At 36.1% G+C, this 19,711-nt stretch overlaps 1 protein-coding gene across 3 annotated transcripts in view; it reads left to right on the top strand.

Annotated features, from left to right (window-relative positions):
* Positions 1-19,711, top strand: part of elmo2 (engulfment and cell motility 2) — a 137,489-nt gene that overhangs the window by 106,494 nt on the left and 11,284 nt on the right. For all 3 annotated transcript variants that reach the window (XM_051932860.1, XM_028811693.2, XM_051932861.1), the window contains 4 exons: positions 5,133-5,241; positions 9,889-10,025; positions 11,719-11,882; positions 17,034-17,146. In XM_051932860.1, the coding sequence (XP_051788820.1) occupies positions 5,133-5,241; positions 9,889-10,025; positions 11,719-11,882; positions 17,034-17,146 (523 nt within the window). The remainder of the gene's footprint in view (positions 1-5,132; positions 5,242-9,888; positions 10,026-11,718; positions 11,883-17,033; positions 17,147-19,711) is intronic.

Genomic DNA, 19,711 nt, shown 5'->3' with positions numbered 1-19,711 from the left:
ATATGCCTTATGCAACTATATTTTCCTTTGCAGGTTCTTTTTATTTACTTACCCACTATGGAGTTTATTTTGTTTTTTTTTTAATTTATCCCTTCCATATTATGCTGCATCTGATAAAAATTTTCCCTACCAAAGTTAAACTTAGCAGTTTTAGTCTTTGCATCTGAACTCTTGAAAAACATTGAGCATTATTTTATATTATGATCCAAAGCTGCTCAATCACCTCTACTCCCTCAATTTTATCCTGATTATTACAAAATGCTAAAATAGTCAGGCTTCTCCCTTCATTGGTGCTTAAACATACTGTGTTAAAAAATAGTCTTTGGATAGTCTATAGTCTATAAACACCTGCTCTTGTACTTCACTGTTTCCAAAGTTAGTCCAGTTAATATCCAGTTAGCTAAAGTTCCCCATGACTATAATATTCCTCTATAAACTGGCCTTTGTCATATTAAAATGATGTGCATTAAAATTACAGAAGTCATCATACATAACCAAGATACCTATTTAAATTTGTTTAATTTCTTCTGCAATAAGATGTAGATATTGTATCTAGCAGATTTAGATTTTTAGAGGTTCCATTCAAGGGCAAAGTCTGAGAAGACAAACTAGAGTTCAAGATCTATAAAGGCAGCCTTAGAATTACTGTTAGTGTATCTTTCAGATTTCTATGAATTAGGCGCACATATAGTGCATCCGGAAAGTATTCACAGCGCATCACTTTTTCCACATTTTGTTATGTTACAGCCTTATTCCAAAATGGATTAAATTCATTTTTTTCCTCAGAATTCTACACACAACACCCCATAAAGACAACGTGAGAAAAGTTTACTTGAGGTTTTTGCAAATTTATTAAAAATAAAAAAACTGAGAAATCACATGTACATAAGTATTCACAGCCTTTGCTCAATACTTTATTGATGCACCTTTGGCAGCAATTACAGCCTCAAGTCTTTTTGAATATGATGCCACAAGCTTGGCACACCTATCCTTGGCCAGTTTCGCCCATTCCTCTTTGCAGCACCTCTCAAGCTCCATCAGGTTGGATGAGAAGCGTCAGTGCACAGCCATTTTAAGATCTCTGCAGAGATGTTCAATCGGATTCAAGTCTGGGCTCTGGCTGGGCCACTCAAGGACATTCACAGAGTTGTCCTGAAGCCACTCCTTTGATATCTTGGCTGTGTGCTTAGTGTCGTTATTCTGCTGAAAGATGAACCGTCGCCCCAGTCTGAGGTCAGGAGCGCTCTGGAGCAGGTTTTCATCCAGGATGTCTCTGTACATTGCTGCAGTCATCATTCCCTTTATCCTGACTAGTCTCCCAGTTCCTGCCGCTGAAAAACATCCCCACAGCATGATGCTGCCACCACCATGCTTCACTGTAGGGATGGTATTGGCCTGGTGATGAGCGGTGCCTGGCTCCCTCCAAACGTGACGCCTGGCATTCACACCAAAGAGTTCAATCTTTGTCTCATCAGACCAGAGAATTTTCTTTCTCATGGTCTGAGTCCTTCAGGTGCCTTTTGGCAAACTCCAGGCGGGCTGCCATGTGCCTTTTACTAAGGAGTGGCTTCCGTCTGGCCACTCTACCATACAGGCCCGATTGGTGGGTTGCAGCAGAGATGGTTGTCCTTATGGAAGGTTCTCCTTTCTCCGCAGAGGACCTCTGGAGCTTTGACAGAGTGACCATCGGGTTCTTGGTCACCTCCCTGACTAAGGCCCTTCTCCCCCAATCGCTCAGTTTAGATGGCCGGCCAGCTCTAGGAAGAGTCCTGGTGGTTTCGAACTTCTTCCACTTAAGGATGATGGAGGCCACTGTGCTCATTGGGACCTTCAAAGCAGCAGAAATTTTTCTGTAACCTTCCCCAGATTTGTGCCTTGAGACAGTCCTGTCTCGGAGGTCTACAGACAATTCCTTTGACTTCATGCTTGGTTTGTGCTCTGACATGAACTGTCAACTGTGGGCCTTATATAGACAGGTGTGTGCCTTTCCAAATTATGTCCAATCAACTGACTTTACCACAGGTGGACTCCAATTAAGCTGCAGAAACATCTCAAGGATGATCAGGGGAAACAGGATTTACCTGAGCTCAATTTTGAGCTTCATGGCAAAGGCTGTGAATACTTATGTACATGTGCTTTCTCAATTTTTTTATTTTTAATACATTTGCAAAAATCTCAAGTAAACTTTTTTCACGTTGTCATTATGGGGTGTTGTGTGTAGAATTCTGAGGAAAAAAATGAATTTAATCCATTTTGGAATAAGGCTGTAACATAACAAAATGTGGAAAAAGTGATGCGCCGTGAATACTTTCCGTATGCACTGTATGTATGCACTAATAAACAGATCACCTCAGATTTAACTCTAGGGCTGGATCTCAGTATCCTGATCAGGGCAGAGTTTGAATAGGTTTGTCAAGAGCCATCATCCTTCAGTACTGTGTCTCTTCTGAGAATCCTTGGGTACCACTGGATTGACTTTGTGTTGAATAAGCAGTTGCTCATGGAGTCCCGAATGAGGCACATTACCTGCATTGTCAAGGAGCGTCAATTATGGCACTTAGGCCATGTGGCATGATTCCCCGAGGGTGATCCGTCTTGCAGGATCCTTATTGTTGAGGACCCAAGTGCTGGACCACGCCAGGGGATGCCCATGTAAAACCTGGCTGCAGCAGATAGATGGACATTTCTGGAGGGTGTGACAGGACCGCAGGTCTGCCTGGGAGGGGTTGCCAACCAGGATCCCAAGCTGTTTCAACATGTCGTGGGAGCAGAAACATGCTGTACCAGTGCATGCTCCCCAACCTGACTTGACCGCTTTAGATTTACAAGAATCATTGGTGAAATTTTGATTCAAAATCAAATTATCTTGAGTTGTAACAATTACCTTTACAGAATTAAAGCTTATTGCCAATGATTGCATCAATATTGGACCCAGAATAACCAAAAATTAAAGCTCAGTGAAGACAGTATTAAGGAATTTACTTGTTAAAGGGAAATACAGTAATTCTGCATTACCTTCTTCACATATTAGCCACAAACCATTCACTACTTAAAACTATCTGATATAAAATGATTATGCTCAGTACACCAAGAAACAAGCCATTCAGGCTGAAAGTTCACCTTAAAATTAATACCACTTCTCATGTATTGGGAATGTAGAGAATGTGAAATTATAATTATAAGTATTCTCAACACAGTATTGACAAGACTAGGATTTTTTCTTATTTCCAACCGAAGATTATTATCATTTTATGTTGACATGAAATACCACTGATACAATACTCATATAGTTGTTTAGACTCGCTGGGACATGAGCAGCAATTTTCAAAATATGAGTTTGGGGGGAAGAAGTAAAAACTAACTTCATCATGCTCCATATCAACTTTCAAATGCCAGATAACAGAGTCACAGATAATAACATTTAATCTGTGTCCAATGGAAGAAGGAGACAAACAGGGAAACTGAGAAAGACAGAGCGGTTACTGTTAGCGAAATTCAAAGCTGGTAGTGAAGGAGGTGAGAAAATACTTGGCACAAGATTTGTGATGCTGGTGCATTCAAAGGCTGTAGTGAAGTTTTATTGGGTTGAAAAAATACCACAGTTGGACTTATCCTAGATTCAGCCCACACAGGAGGAGAAACTCTTACGATAGATTTATAGAAAACGCTGCAACCATACCAGAAACTTGCTTGATTTCCTGACAACTTAGACAAAGAATTTCTTCCTCAAACAGGGCATTTTACTCCAGAATAAAATTGCTTTTTCAACAGGTCATAGATTTGTTCATCTATAGCTGCTAGCTTAGAGCAAACTCAATACAACTCAAAGGTGTTCTCATCAGCATTGACAAAGTCCAAACCAATCACTCTGCAGTCAATAAGTCCATCAGCCAGTATAGGCTGATTGATTTCTATTTTCACTTCTGCTAGTTTCAGTAAATGGTAAAAGTGTCCAAATGACTGACATCCTTCCAACTGTAATACAGCTAGATTTTTATCAATGCTTTATAATTAAAGATTAATCTGCTGAGGTGAAATGGAGTCTAAAACACACAGTTCTAAGTCAATATTCCATTAACATATGACGAAATTAGCCAAATTTACACTCAGAGTTTTTAAAATCATCAGTTTTAGAATGCTGTCAAAAGCAAGGTGTTAAATAATATAACTCAGGGAATATGTAGCTGTACCTTCACAAAGGTGACAAAATAGCTTTCCAGAACAGAATATGGCCCCACATCCTTAAAACGTTTCAGCTAATTCTTCCATTCATGTTTCCACTGTGTCTGTTTCAAACTGCTGAATGCCTTTGCCAAATAAAATGAACATGGCCGATTAACTACTGCCTAGTGGTATTAACAGTGACATAGTGCTACAACTTTAAAATCTGAGCCTGTGTGGATCCTTTTAGTTTAATTCAGTGTTCAGTGTTTCCCTTATTGCTTTTTCTTCTATGAAAGTATCCTGAAATTATAGTTTGGCTTTAGCACAAAGGTATTTGTTACAATTTGGCTTAATGTGAAGGAAAGTTAAAGCCAATTGAGGTAATGGTTAGAGACACAAAATACTACAAAAAGATCTAATATATGATGAGACAAATTTTACATTTGGTATTTAAGTAAAAATGCTAATAATAGTAGAATTAGGAAGAATTAGAATTAGCAGGACAAAACATCACACACAATATTAGCTGACATTAGGGCTACACTTACTTGTTTCTTCTTTGATTCTTTGTTTCACAATTCTCACTCACTTGTACCTGCAACTGCCATCAGCCCAGATGAGTAGTTCAATTCTTTAACCTCTCAAGTAAATAAAATCAAAACAGGATGTTGCTAAGAATTCTTCATCGCTTGCTGCATGTGATTTGAGTGCCAGAGTTACCAGAGACATAAAGCAAAGATTTGCCATTCAAGGCTAGTAAGAGGAAAAGCAGTCAAATGACATGCTTTATCGGTCTTAAACAGTAAAGTGCCCTATTCAAACAGCTGATCAGTTTTTCCTTCATGCGAATAATTTACAGAGATAATCCAATAAGTTTTCACTTCAACAAATTGATTTTACAGAAACCAAGTAGTAACTTTTTATGTTGCATTAAATCAATATGTAAATCCTCCTTTTACTGCTTCCAGATTGTTCTAGAGAACAGCAGCCGTGAGGACAAACACGAGTGCCCATTTGGACGCTGTGCTATTGAATTGACTAAGACACTTTGTGAGATTCTTCAGGTTGGAGAGCTACGTAAGTAATAGTCATATTGAAGGATAACTAAGGTTTCCTTGTCAAGAATGTTATTGCCTCTCTGTGTCTCCTTACCCAAACCTATTGGTTATAATAATGGTTAGAATGCACAAATTTTAAAATTGTTTACCAGCATGGAGTTTTAATGAATGGGGTTCTGCTTTCACATCAATAAATATGGTAAACTACATATTTATTTATTTAATATATAATGCTGTAAAGCAGTGTTTCCCAAGTGCAGTTTTGGGGGACCCTGCAGCTATAGCTTTTCAATTCCAACAGATATCACAATCGGTGCCTCATTCTTAGTTTAAATTGATCTCGTTATTTATTGGACTGTCTTTTTTTATTCGCTTATTCCAAGAAATTTTTACATATCTGCATTTTTAAGAAAGCTTTAAATGCTTAAATTTTGCTTGTCTTTTTTTTTTAATTCATACATAACCGAGGGGAGCAATTACTTCATTGTCATATTCACTTTTCTGCTCATTATAAAAAAATGTTTCTTAATGAGCAGACAGTTGAAAATGGAAGTGAAGTCATTGCTGTCCTTTAGCAATGTTGTTTGCAACCGTGCCTGGACTGCTTGTTGCTGATCATCATCACCACTTGTTAAAAGTAAGAATGACTACGCCCTGGTTAATAAACTGTATGGAAGAAAAAAATGCAGCATTGTTGGTCCCCCAAGACTGAACTTAAAAACCACTTCTGTAATGAATTGAGCAAAAACATTTTGGATAACAAAAACAATTTAACCAGAAAAATAATTGTAGCTGTTTGTGTTCTGTAATTGGCAATTGAATTAATATTAACATCAAGACTGATTCATCACTGTAGAATTTCTGACTACCTTAGATTCATGGTATCCACATTTTCTGTATCCTTGTCCATTAATCTCTCTGCTCAACACTGTTGTTCTTTTCTTAATTGTTGGCCACATTCCATTTAGGAATATATTAGTTAGTTAATTTTTTGCAGTTGTGTTTTTAATTTTATGTTTTCATTTGTTATTGTATCCATCCATCCATTTTCCAACCTGCGGAATCCGAACACAGGGTCATGGTGATCTGCTGGAGCCAATCCCAGCCAACACAGGGCACAAGGCAGAAACCAATCCTGGGCAGGGTGCCAACCCACCACAGGACACACACACACACACCAAGCACACACTAGGGCCAATTTAGAATCGCCAATCCACCTAACCTGCATGTCTTTGGACTGTGGGAGGAAACCGGAGCTCCCGGAGGAAACCCACGCAGATACAGGGAGAACATGCAAACTCCACGCAGGGAGGACCCAGGAAGCGAACCCGGGTCTCCTAACTGCGAGGCAGCAGCGCTACCACTGCACCACCGTGCCGCCCTTTGTTATTGTATTTCATTGCTATTATTGTAACATCATTGTGAAGAACATATTGGTATTTAATTTATGAGGTTTTTGTTTTGCTTTGATGTCTTCAAGTTCTCTGTGACAAAATTATTATTGTCTCTCCTTTTTTCACAATATTTACCATTAAAGTAGCTCATCTTTTTTACCATTAGTTTTACCTAGGGGTTTTCAGCTATATTTATTTTTCCAATTGTTACTTTCTTTTCACATACACTTTTGGAGGTTTATGTCATATTATTTGCTCCACATGTTTAGCAATTTTCAAGTCATTTCTGCTGCCTCTTTAACTTCTACCAGAGTGGTTTTCCAGCAGGAAGTGCCACAATAGTCTAGAGGTGCTGCAGAATCAAAGTAGTGCTTTTTTGATGTGAATGCTACTAGCACCCAAGGCTGTATTTAAAAGCATGCTCCAAGAGGGCAAAGCAAAAAAACAATAGACTTAAGGTGGGATTAGAAAGACATTATGCAAGTTATTTCTTCGTGTTAGCTGTTGGGAGCTAGAGGTTGTAGGTCAGCTATGGCAGGGGTCCCCAACCACCGGTCCGCGACCCACTACCGGGCTGCAGCCGTCTGACAGCCGCGAGAGAACTGCCGGCAACGGAGACTCACTCAGCGGCCCAGAGAGAGGAGAGAGACCGAGGTGAGAGAGTATTATAACAAAGTATTGTTACGGTCCCAACAGTTTCCCCATATGACACGAGTCTATAAAAATCGCGTTACTACGAAGTACATTCAGCAGATGCTTTCATTACAACGAAGTGACCTTGAAATGCCTGAATGAATCATCCACAGAGCAGTTAGATCTGTGGTCGCAGCTCAGATGTGCACGTTTGCACAACGATCCCCAAACAGAAACATTGTAAAAAAAATTCTTTCTTCGAACTTTCCTCGTACTGTTTTTTTTTTTTTTGCTGTTTTTGTTTTCTGTGGTTTTCAGTGATACCTTTTGCTTATTGCTCGTCAACATTTGAAAAACATCCATTGGAATTTAACTCATTGTCACCCTCCTATAGAAACGGCAGACACGAAAAAAACGATAACAGTGTTAATGTTTGTGATGTGCAATCTGTTGGAATGGCAAATGCAAAGCATATGTCTTTGTTATATGCAAAAAAAGAAGAAAAATCTCAGGTTGCAAACGTATGCGAACTGCTTAATAACTTAATAATAATAGAAATGTTATGTAAATTGTGTATAAAATTGCCACCCCCGACCGGTCCGTGGAAAAATTTGCATCTAATAAAGTGGTCCTTGCGGTCAAAAAGGTTGGGGACCACTGAGCTATGGCATATGTATTTGTTTGGGTTTTTCTTTGGAAAACCTAGTATTTCAATTCATAAAAAAAAAAAATCAGCAAAATTTATTATATTTACTCTGCAAATATGGTATTTTAGTTTCTATCTGGTATCTTGGTTTGCAGACAGGATGAAGCACAAAGCCCCTACCAGTAGCGAGTCAGTGAGGTCGATGTGCTACTACTTGCCCTCCTCTGTACACAATGGTGCCATTACACAGCTCCACGTCCAGTTGTGGAAATTTATACAGACAGGAATCCATCAGTGACTACATCAGTGAAAGGATTTGTATCTTTACTGAAGAAAGGAAACAGTGGTACAGTAATCCCTCACTTATCGCGGGAGATAGGTTCCAAGGCCGACCGCGATAACTGAATTTCCGCGAAGTAGGGACACTATATTTATTTAATTATTTAACGTGTATTTGGACGTTTTTAAACCCTCCCTGTATTGTTTACAACCCACCATTTACTCTATTAAAAACAGGGACAACTGCTAAGCAATATGAAATCGGTAGATAAGTTTACACTTACTGTATAGCGAAGTACACATAGCAGCTTGTAGGCGGTCATGACGTCGTCGACCTTGTTGCAAAGATTCCTAAAGCAGATTCCATCCAGACTACTGCCTTATCACGTCCACTTGCAACTCGTTTTGCACCCTGGTTAAAGGACACTGCGGCCGTAGATCTTATATGCTTTTCCTCCTTTTTAAATAAAAAGAATCGATGTCCTGCAGTGGTGTAGCTGTTCCCTTCCTTCAACATATCCAAAACTTTTACCTTTTCTGCAATCATTTGCATCTCCTGTTGGTGCTTGGACACGGCCGCTGAAGCATTAGCACGTTAATGATGAATGAGTGAGATGAGACTTCCTGGTTAATGCAACACTCCGTCACTGAGCCAATCAGCAGCACACAGGAACTTAACTGCGTGCTCTGATTGGGTAGCTTCTCAGCCATCCGCCAATAGCATCTCTTGTATGAAATCAACTGGGCAAACCAACTGAGGAAGCAAGTAAAAAGACCCATTGTCCGCAGAAACTCGCGAAGCAGCGAAAAATCCGCGTTATGAATTTAGATATGCTTACATATAAAATCCGCGAAGTCGTGAATCCGCGAAAAGTGAACCGCAAAGTAGCAAGGTATTACTGTATTATAATATATTTCATCCTCCATTTTGAAACTCCGGTTGGGAAACTGTACAATAAGTTGAAAAATGTACTAGATACAGTTGTAAAAGTAATTATATAAAAAGTAGACCTCTTAAATCACAGATGTTTTTCAAGACTTTGGGGCAAAGCATGTTAAAAGGTTCTCACGGCTACATTCCTCAAGGACAACACTTTTCAATGATTTTGACCTCCTGAAGGTATGTAGCTTGTCATTCCTTGAAGTGAGTATCGTTCCTTTGAAGAGGCCATCAAGCATCCCTCCATCAAGGTACTCTTCCTGCACATTCTCAGACTCAGTATGTTGACCAGCTGTCTTTGTATGTAGTTGATCTTCCTGACATTGACTGGTTGCTTGGTGGATATCTGTTAACCAGCTTTTCTGGCAGTTCTTGGTCCCATTTCTGGACCAGGGTATAGGCAACGGATGTGTGGGATTAAGGTCTGTGTTTTGGTTACAATAATTTTTCCAGGACCCTGCCAATTGACGGCCAGGAAATACTGCCGACTACACCAATGTAACTACAAGGGGGGCACCACTGAGTCCCAAACCACAGACACAATAATAACCAAACACATTTCCAGTTAATCCATTCAGTGTTCAGTGTGGAGGATGAATTCTGTTTGAATAGTACCTACAACAGTATAGAAATAATGTGTGTTAATGTGCTTATTTACCTGCATCAGGGTAATTCATATCCTTAATACAAACAATTGAGAGAAAACAAACCTTTACCTCATATTTAGTTGAATTATTTTATCTGATTATGCAATCTTTTTTCTCTTCTGTGTAGCTAATGAGGGATGCAATGATTACCATCCAATGTTCTTTACTCATGATCGTGCCTGGGAGGAATTCTTCTGTATTTGCATTCAACTTCTCAACAAAACATGGAAGGAGATGAGAGCTACATCTGAGGATTTCAACAAGGTACTTGAGTAGCTTTGGTGGTCCTTGGTGTGTAACATATGTTAAAAAAAAAAAAAAAAAAAAGGCTAGAGTAAGGCTCGATATTACCTGGGAACATATTATAACACTCCCATTGCTAAATATTGTTTTCTTTTAAGTAAAATCAGCAGCATTGTTTATAAAGAGGGACAACAGTTAGTTTTGCCTCTTCACAGCACTTAGATCCTGATTAATTTCTATGGTGACTTCTGTGTAGAATCTGTAAGTGCTCCCCATGTTCATAAGGGTCATCTCTAAGACACAGTTCAAAAACATGTTGAAAGAATAAAAATGAACCTTTAATTGGTCGATTCAATCTTATGCCTGCTACTGCCAAGTTATGCTCCATCTCCTTCTGACCGCTGCACTTAAGTAGTTTACAAATATGGATGGATAATTGCACACTGGACCCATTATAAGTACTAAATCGGAGTAAGAAAGAAATGAAATACTTGATGCTTAAATACGTATGCCTTTGTATAAACAAATGAGTAAAAAAAGTTTTGCGACAAAAGTGTGTTGGGAAAAACACTTCTGAAAGATTAATTCTTTGTCAACATAGGTGCCTAATATCTAGTTTTTATAAGTCTTCATGTCAAGTCACAAGTTGCAAATTTATCTTTTAAGGGGGTGTACACCATACCTATAGGTCCCCTTTTGGTTATTTAATGGCATTTTTCCAGACATCGTTCTATAGTAAACCAAAGTTTAGTAAACCGTGTTGGATTATTACGTGTTCTGCAATATGAGGAGAATACTGTTTGGCTTTAAATTTGTTTACCACATTTTTTCTAATCTGGTTCATAAAACTTTATTTTATACTTAAATATATTTGATATGAACATGAAGTTGAAAAATATTACAAAAAAATCTATGTACAGTATATATTTGTTTTAATAGGGGATATTTTACACATTTGAATTACATTGTATAGGTAAATTATTCATATATTCTCCAACTTTTACAGTCAACAAGTAAAATATATTCAATGCTAACTTCAAAACTTGCAGAAAATAATCATTAGTTCACAAATCATGTTTCAGATGGGTAAAAATTCAACAGAATTGGAACATATAAAATATCCATTTGGTGTGATATTGACAAACCAGCTGATTTTACACAACCATGTTTAGCCAGTTAAAAAAAAAAATCTTCTCTTAAGTAAATGTCAGGCAGCACATTATTTATACACATTTAGATAGTTTACTCACAATGTAACTATAATTCTAAAACTTAGCCTCAGCCCATGGTTAAAAAATTATGCAGCATTTACACAGCTACATGCACGTTTAGTTCACTTTAGTTTATTTTGATATGGGACAACTCCTGTCATGCATAGCTGCAAATACAACAAAGTTAAAATAAAAGAAAATATAATATTGTGCAAAATATTCATAGAAACATAAATAGTATTCTATATATATGAAGACATTATTATAAAATTGTTTAAAACTACTCTTACATCAGTTAACATATTAAGTCGGCAACAATGCAAAAGACAGTGAAAACTTGAATGTATTAACATTTCAGAGAAAATGAACTTGTGGATTCTATGTTAATCAAGCAGAAGACTACTTGGTCAGTGCAGTTACCAGCCTAGCCACTTCCACAGCATTTTACAGTTCCATATAAAAATTTGAAATAGCAGTGTGTTTGATATTTGTTCTTTTTCTAGGTGATGCAAGTTGTGAGAGAGCAGATCACACGGGCTTTGGGAATGAAACCAAATTCTCTTGACCAGTTTAAGAGTAAGCTCCGTGGGTTGAGCTACTCTGAGATCCTGAGGCTGAGACAATCTGAACGAATGAGCCAAGATGATTTCCAGTCACCTCCTATTATGTGAGTCTTTTTCCCCAACATAAAACCACTTTGTTTTTAATAAACGGCACAAAAAAAAAAAAAAAAGTGACATTACAGTTTATACCACGTTTTCCATATTCAACAAATCCTTCAATACTCCATATAACAAACAATGTTTTTGAAATGCATTCTGTTTCTTATAATTAAAGTTATTATAAATGGGCCATGTGTGTCTGAATAGCACGATGTTCCTGTATGATAGAAAGTTTTTTGTATAAAAGCTGAATACACATTATTTCTATTTTATATGGTAACATTTTTTCATGAGTAAAAGTGCACTGATTGCCTATTTTAACTGAACTTAAAGTAAACATCAGTTAAGTGTAATCCACTTATAACTCCTATTTAGGGATATATTATTTTCTCATTAGATTATTTTTTTAAACGTGTAACACTTTCCGCTTATAAGCATTATATACATTGTAAAAAGTAGTCTCAACACACGAAAAAAGGTTTTGGGCAGCCACCCATATATATTGTCCCTGCTGCAAAAGGGCATAAAGATAAGTAATGATATGCTCTGGTTGACTTCCAAAACTGAAGTGATCTGGTTTGAGAAAGATGGCGGCTTTATAAGTTGAAAGTGGAAGGGATGTCAGTCTGGGTGCCAGAACTGGAAGTGACGTCAGTCTTGGTGCCAGAACCGGATGTGATATTAAATCAGACAGCTTTTCCCGTATTTGGCCCGCAGAGATAACAGAGATAGGTTTAGTGCACTCTTAACTGTAACAAGTACACAATTATTAATGAATGTATTAAGCCAATAAATAACTGGAACAGAAAAGAGTAGAATAATAGTTATCATCTACTGAGATTTCAGAGAAGTTAAATCTCTGGAGGTTTATTCCGATGTCATTAGAAAAAGGCAAGTCAAGTCTATATGACCTCACCAAAGTAGTTGCCCAGCCTTTCCCTGGGGTACATTATCAAATAGTTTGCTAAATTTAATACGGTAGATTACCTTGATTGCATTGTTTGTATTACTCATAGGTATAATCCAAACCCTCCTTTAAAGAGACTGAAAAACTATCAAACTAATTTACAATACTGCTACATATAAACCACTGAGAGGGAGTCTATTGCACCCTGGACCATAGTCATGCAAGATGAAAACCAGCACAGTAGGTTAGCAAAGAAAGCAAATTCATAGCATTGAAACCTGTATGTGAATTGGGAATTTCAAGAGTTCTTTATATGGTTAACTTTTATTTTACAAGACCACACTGCTTTCATTAATGGCAGAATCTTGTTTGTATTTTAATTTTCATTGTCTATTTAATGAAACAGAAAATTCATCTGTTTTAAAGCATTCAGATATACAGTATTATCTTTGGACACATAAAAGACTTTTGAAAAATTAAATGGCACTAATTATTATAACATTAGAATCATTCTGATGAGAAAAGGCAATTCAGCCCAACAAAACCTGCCAGTCCTATCCTTCCAACTCCTCGAAAAAAATATCAGGTCCAGTTTTGATGGTCCCTACTCTCTACGATACTACTTGGTAATTTAGTCCACTTGTTTCAAGATTTCTCTGTGAATAAAAATTTTCTAATGTTGTGAAAAATTTACCCTGAATGACTTTCTGCCTGGGTCCCCATGTTCTTGTTGAAGTACTAATTTTAAAGTAGCAACTTCTCAAATAGTTTAACAATTAAAAAAAAAGAACTTCAATCATTCTGCATCCTACTGTATGTAGGTTTGGCTTTGGCCCAGAAATCAGAGACTCATTTTGACTACTATACTAAAACTTTGATACCCAAGATGACGCCGGTTGTATAAAGTCAAGAGATTTTTGCCGTCAGATTTGATAAAAGATGAGGATGTGCTTTTTCTGTGTCTCTGTATTTTGGCTAAAGCCACTGAACCACATACTGTGAGCTGGTATAATAATGTGGATGGTGGTTTAAAGATTTTAGGAGGGGAAACTTACAAGGAAAGATGTTGCTTTACTCAGACATCATCCTTTTAGAAATTTGTAATACAGACAGATCACTTAACAAATGTTGCAGATAATGGGCTATTATATGGTTCAAGACACATGATGAATATTAATAAATGTATATTATACTCCAAACTCACATTGGTAGTGCTTGCCAGTCTACATTTTCACTGTGCCACACAAGTATTAAATATGTAACATCTATAATTTCACAAAGCATTAAAAGTTAAATATTAAAAATTAAAATTAATATCAAACTTAATTTTATTTCTGAGGAGAATGAAGCAATGCATTTTAAATGGATTAACATACTGTACATATATTATTAGTCATGTGAAAAACTGAATGCAGTTAGCATGAATATTTTCCCAGAGTTCTCACATATTTTCAGTGTAGTTCAGCATATATAAATACAGTAAGTCCTTTTAAAAATTCATACAATGTAATGGTTATTTAAAGGTTAAAAACATTCCAGACCTCCAGCAGTCTTACTGGGTAACAGATGTACAAAAATGAGATTTTGGCATGAACTGTAAATCTCTCACTTGGTATCAACTTCGGTTATTTTAAAAAATGAATCTGCAGTTTCTTCCACTTTTTAGAATATGCTGTGTACACTGTTACCTACAAATGTTATAGTTATATTAAAATCCTGTGCCTCCTGTGGCTATATTTAGAAATAGATGAAAGGTATGCTATCCTTTCTGAAACAAAGTTGTATCTTTAGCTATTCTATTGCATATGGTAGTCTTTTTTAGGATATAAGCATTCTTTTAAAACACCCAGAGTAATCTAATGCCATTTTTTTTCTGCTTATTGTTGTGTGATATGTTACACAATAAATAGGTAGGAATGAATAAATCTGAAAGGGAAAAATAATTGTATATCAAATTAATGAAATAAGGCAGGAGTGGCCAACTCTGATCCTTGTGAGCCATAGTGGCTACAGATTTTCATTCTAAGCATTTTCTTAATTAGTGACTAGATTTTGCTACTAATTAACTTCATTTAATTTATTTGCTATTTACGACTCAGACCCTTTAAATCAGGGCTAAGCAGCGTTGGTTGTGGATGGCTGTAGTGGCTTCAGATTTTTGTTCCAACCCAGTTGCTTCATTAGAAATCATTAATTGCTGATGAAGCACTTATTGCTCAAGTGACATTTTTCTACTTCATTTGTCTCACTTCTTAAGATTTTGAACCCTTAATTGCTTATTTTAGTTTTAAACAGCTGTACTCAGTGTTTTAACTACTTCTTTATTAGCAATAAGATGTAAATTACAAAGAAATTTCTGTACTTTATGTAATCATTGTCAGCTCCATGTGGAGAGAGGACTTTAGGTTTGGGTTGCATACTGCACAGATGAAACACAAGAAGAGAACAGAGAAGATCATCATCACCCAGATGAGACATCTATATTACCACTGAAACTGGCATAGATAAGACCCCTGAGGACTATAGCTTTGCACCCAGGCTTGAAATTACTCATTTTTTTTATCATCTGTATCCTTATAGAAGTATCTTTCAGTGAGACTTTGATACATTTACTACACTGTGCTATTCATGGTTTTACTGTGATTTGTTAGTTTTGTTTCATTGCAATAGTGAGTTTATATTGTTTGGTTGGGCCAAGTATAAGTGTTAAGAGCGCCCGGTGTTGGCGATTGCTATACTCACACAAAGGTTAGCAGCTGAAAAGCAGCCCAGTGAGTGGGTATCTCCTGGTAAGTGGTACAGGTGTTGAGAGATCCTCCGGTCTGAAGGCAATTATTTCTGAGACTTACCAGGAACGTTTATTGGGTTTATCTCCCCTCCCTTGAAGATTAATACACACACACACATACATACGTATAGCGATCCTATCCAAACAAAGTCTTATTTGTTAAAGAATAGACACAGACAATAATGAATGTAATACTGCACACTGCAGTTCAAATGTAATGCCATTTGTCTTCTCCTTGGCTGATGGGGAGATGAACCACAAGTGTCTGGGAATATATTTTTTATAATGGCCAAATGAAAGCATACCATTTTCTTCATCCATAATTTTTTCCAGCTCTACTTTTATCTGTTTCTAAGAGCAATGAAAGTTTGTTTAAACTTTTAACAACAATTCATGCCTTTTTTTGCTTCAGTTGGTGTACAGACTCAGATAAAAGATTTACAACCTATTTCAAATACTTGAGAATCTGTGTCTTGCAGAATAAAATATATTGAGCATGCTTAACTGCAGTTCAGTTTTTCAGAGCAGCAATTCACTCAGGTAATGTTTATGTATCATGCTTGGCGGACATGAGGCTAGTAATTATTTTAACATTTGTTTCTTAGCTTGAATCAGTTTTGCTAAAATACAGATGTTTTGTATAAATATTAAACGTGCACATATAGCCTAATATTTTTTATGTTATTTGTTTTTTTGTTCATTACTTCAGTTTAATTTTGAGTTTAAAATCAAATACATTCAGTCCAATTTAGGGCGGAGTGGTGGCTCTGAGGCTAAGGATCTGTGCTGGTATCCAGAAAGTTGCCGTTTCAAATCCCCATCACTGCCAAAAGAGATCCTACTCTGCTGGGCCCTTGAGCAAGACCCTTAACCTGTAATTGCTCTAGGGGCGCTGTACAATGGCTTACCCTGTGCTTTGACCCCAAGGGGTATGCGAAAACTAACAAATTCCTAATACAAGAAATTGTATAAGGCGAAATAAAGAACAAAAAAAAAAAATACATTGTTATATTAAATAAATCCGAAAGTTGTAGCAAAACATTATTACATCTGTAAGGTGGCAACTGCATTTTGGACTTCCACCCATGTATTCAGTTATTCTTCTGCTGTGTTTATTTATATTCTGTGCAGCTGTCTGTTCTATTTTATTTCTGTCCGCATGCAGTCAAATGAAGTACCTAACAGTTTTACAATTTCTCTGCTGAATTATTTAGCACTTAGAGCTTTAATTGGACCCTTATGTGAATTAATTCTTTTTCATGAAGGTGAACAGAGAAACTGTTTCAGGATGGTGTGCCAAGTAAAATAAGTTTGGTGTGTGTTTACCCATGAAAAGAAATCGCAACTTTTTAAATCACAGAAGCATTTTAGTATAGAAATAAACAATGAAACCAATTTTGTCAAAGCTTGTTGACTTCATACTCTGATTTCATCTCCATTTTTACCATCTCAATTTCACAGTGAACTACGGGAGAGGATCCAGCCTGAGATCCTAGAGCTGATCAAGCAGCAGCGTCTAAACAGGTTATGTGAAGGAAGCTGCTTCCGGAAAATAGGGAATAGGAGGCGACAAGGTACATGGTTCTATGGAATATTATTTGGATGCTGTTATTTGTACGTGTGAATTGTATTACTGTATATGTACGATTCAATGCATACATGAGACAAGATAACAAAGTACAATTAAAATCTGTGTTTATTAATCCCTGTAAATAATAAAGAGTGGAGGACACCGCAATGATCCTTAGGGAATACTTTACTTTTAACATCACCAGTTCTTGGACCATGAGGAATTATTTTCAGTGTTTAAGTCAATTTTGTACCCATCTGCCCTCTGTACTTTGAACTCCCATTTCCTGTAGTTTGATGAATACCTTCTTATGAGGTGCCCTATCAAATGCTTCCTGAATTTTAAGATAAACAGTACTGTGTGCACAAGTATGCTTTGTTAGCTTGCTTGTAAAACTCAAACATTACCGAAACACAGTCTCCTCATGTAAGACCAGAGAGTTTTAACTTTCCCCGATTCCTAGAAATAAAGTCATCATTGTATGACATTCATCCATCTTCAACCAATCATAAAGTTAGCTTCTGACATCATAAAGCAGAAACAGTGTGTAAAAAAATGCACACCATTTCATATCCTCCAATAATGATTAAAAAAGAAGAAAAAAAACCACTTTAGAAATTTTTCTTTTGTCCTAGTTCAAAAGATTTTACATTCATTTTTGTGAATGACAACGGAAAAGATTTTCCATACTTTGCAGTCTCCACTTTATGATGTCAGAGGTACATGACTGTCCTGTTGTTTTCAGCAGCAACAGGATCCAAACGAAATCAGATCCACTTGTAATTCCTTATTTGCTGATAAGCTTGTTCTTCACACGTCTTCACTTCAGTAATTTTCCTGTAATATGAATTACAATAAATGGCCAGTATTCTTTAACATAAGCCCCGTCACCATTTTGGAATATAGGACAATTGCATCAGGGATCATATCTGATTAATATTACTTGTAGCTACTGGCAGATTTTTGGCCTCATTATAAATGACAAGCTTAGAAAAACAATCATTCTAACATTCTATTCCCTTTTCAGTAAACAGTAGTTTATTTTCACCCTTACTTTTCTTAATAGACTTGACCACCTTCTTTACCATTCAGGAAAAATACAAAAAAAAAAATCTTAAGGTTTTGCTTTACCGTTTTCAGCAAATCACTTCTGTTACGGTCTTTTTCCATTTCTTAGCTTGAATTAAATATTACTCTCTTGAACTCAAACGCTCTAATGTGAGCACTAGAATTATACTTTTTTTTATTTGCTCTTGTAGTTTATTAACTTCTTATCTACTGCCCCATTTTCCTAAATGTATAATTTAAAGATACTCATCTTTCCTTATCTGTAATATTTCTTTAATCCTATCCCACTACTCCATTATTATTTAAATACATTTCAGCTTGTCTCACTTTGCTTCTTTCAGAATTTTGCTTTCCTAAAATCAAATTTAATGCTTTTGTTTTTCTTTTAAATATTATATTTTATATATATAAATATAAAAATGCGCGGCACACATTGTGGCCAATGCTTGTAGGAAAGGCACCGACCGCTTAAAATGGATCATTAGAGTTTGAGAATCTCGTGTTACGATTACTAAAACACTAGCAAAATACCCGCGCTTCGCAGCGGAGAAGTAGTGTGTTAAAGAGGTTATGAAAAAGAAAAGGAAACATTTTAAAAATAACGTAACATGATTGTCAATGTAATTGTGTTGTTATTGTTATGAGTGTTGCTGTGTTATATACTGTATATATAATATACACACACATAAACATAAATATACATATACATATATACATATCTACATATACACATATCTACATATACATATATATACATATATATATATACATATAGACATCCACATATATATTTACACATATCAACATATATATACACAGATACAGTACATACACACACATATACATATATACATATACACATACATACACATACATATATATATATATATATATATATACACACACACATACATACATATATACACACACACACATATATATTATATATATATATATTATATATATATATATATATACACACACACAGACACATATACATATATATTTACATATCTACATATATACTGTATTTACATATCTACATATATACACATATCTACATATATATATATATATATATATACTAGCAAAATACCCGCGCTTCGCAGCGGAGAAGTAGTGTGTTAAAGAGGTTATGAAAAAAAAAGGAAACATTTTAAAAATAACGTAACATGATTGTCAATGTAATTGTGTTGTCATTGTTATGAGTGTTGCTGTGTTTTATATATATAAAATACACACACACTCATATAAACATACATATACATATACACATATATATACATATCTACATATATATATATATATATATATATATATATACATATACACATCCACATATCAACATATATATATACACATATATACACACACACACGCTTTATGGGTGATGATTGTTTTACTCTTTTTATGTTTATTTTATTTTATTGTAGAATCAACTCCTATCTGCGCACAGCAGGGCAGCCGTGGGCGGATGCGTATGGTGTATTCACTCGATGTT

Source organism: Erpetoichthys calabaricus, chromosome 10 (genome assembly GCF_900747795.2).
Source record: "Erpetoichthys calabaricus chromosome 10, fErpCal1.3, whole genome shotgun sequence".
NCBI classification, from domain to species: domain Eukaryota; kingdom Metazoa; phylum Chordata; class Cladistia; order Polypteriformes; family Polypteridae; genus Erpetoichthys; species Erpetoichthys calabaricus.
The sequence above is the reverse complement of the archived record's forward strand: the minus strand, read 5'-3'. Positions and strand labels throughout refer to the sequence as shown.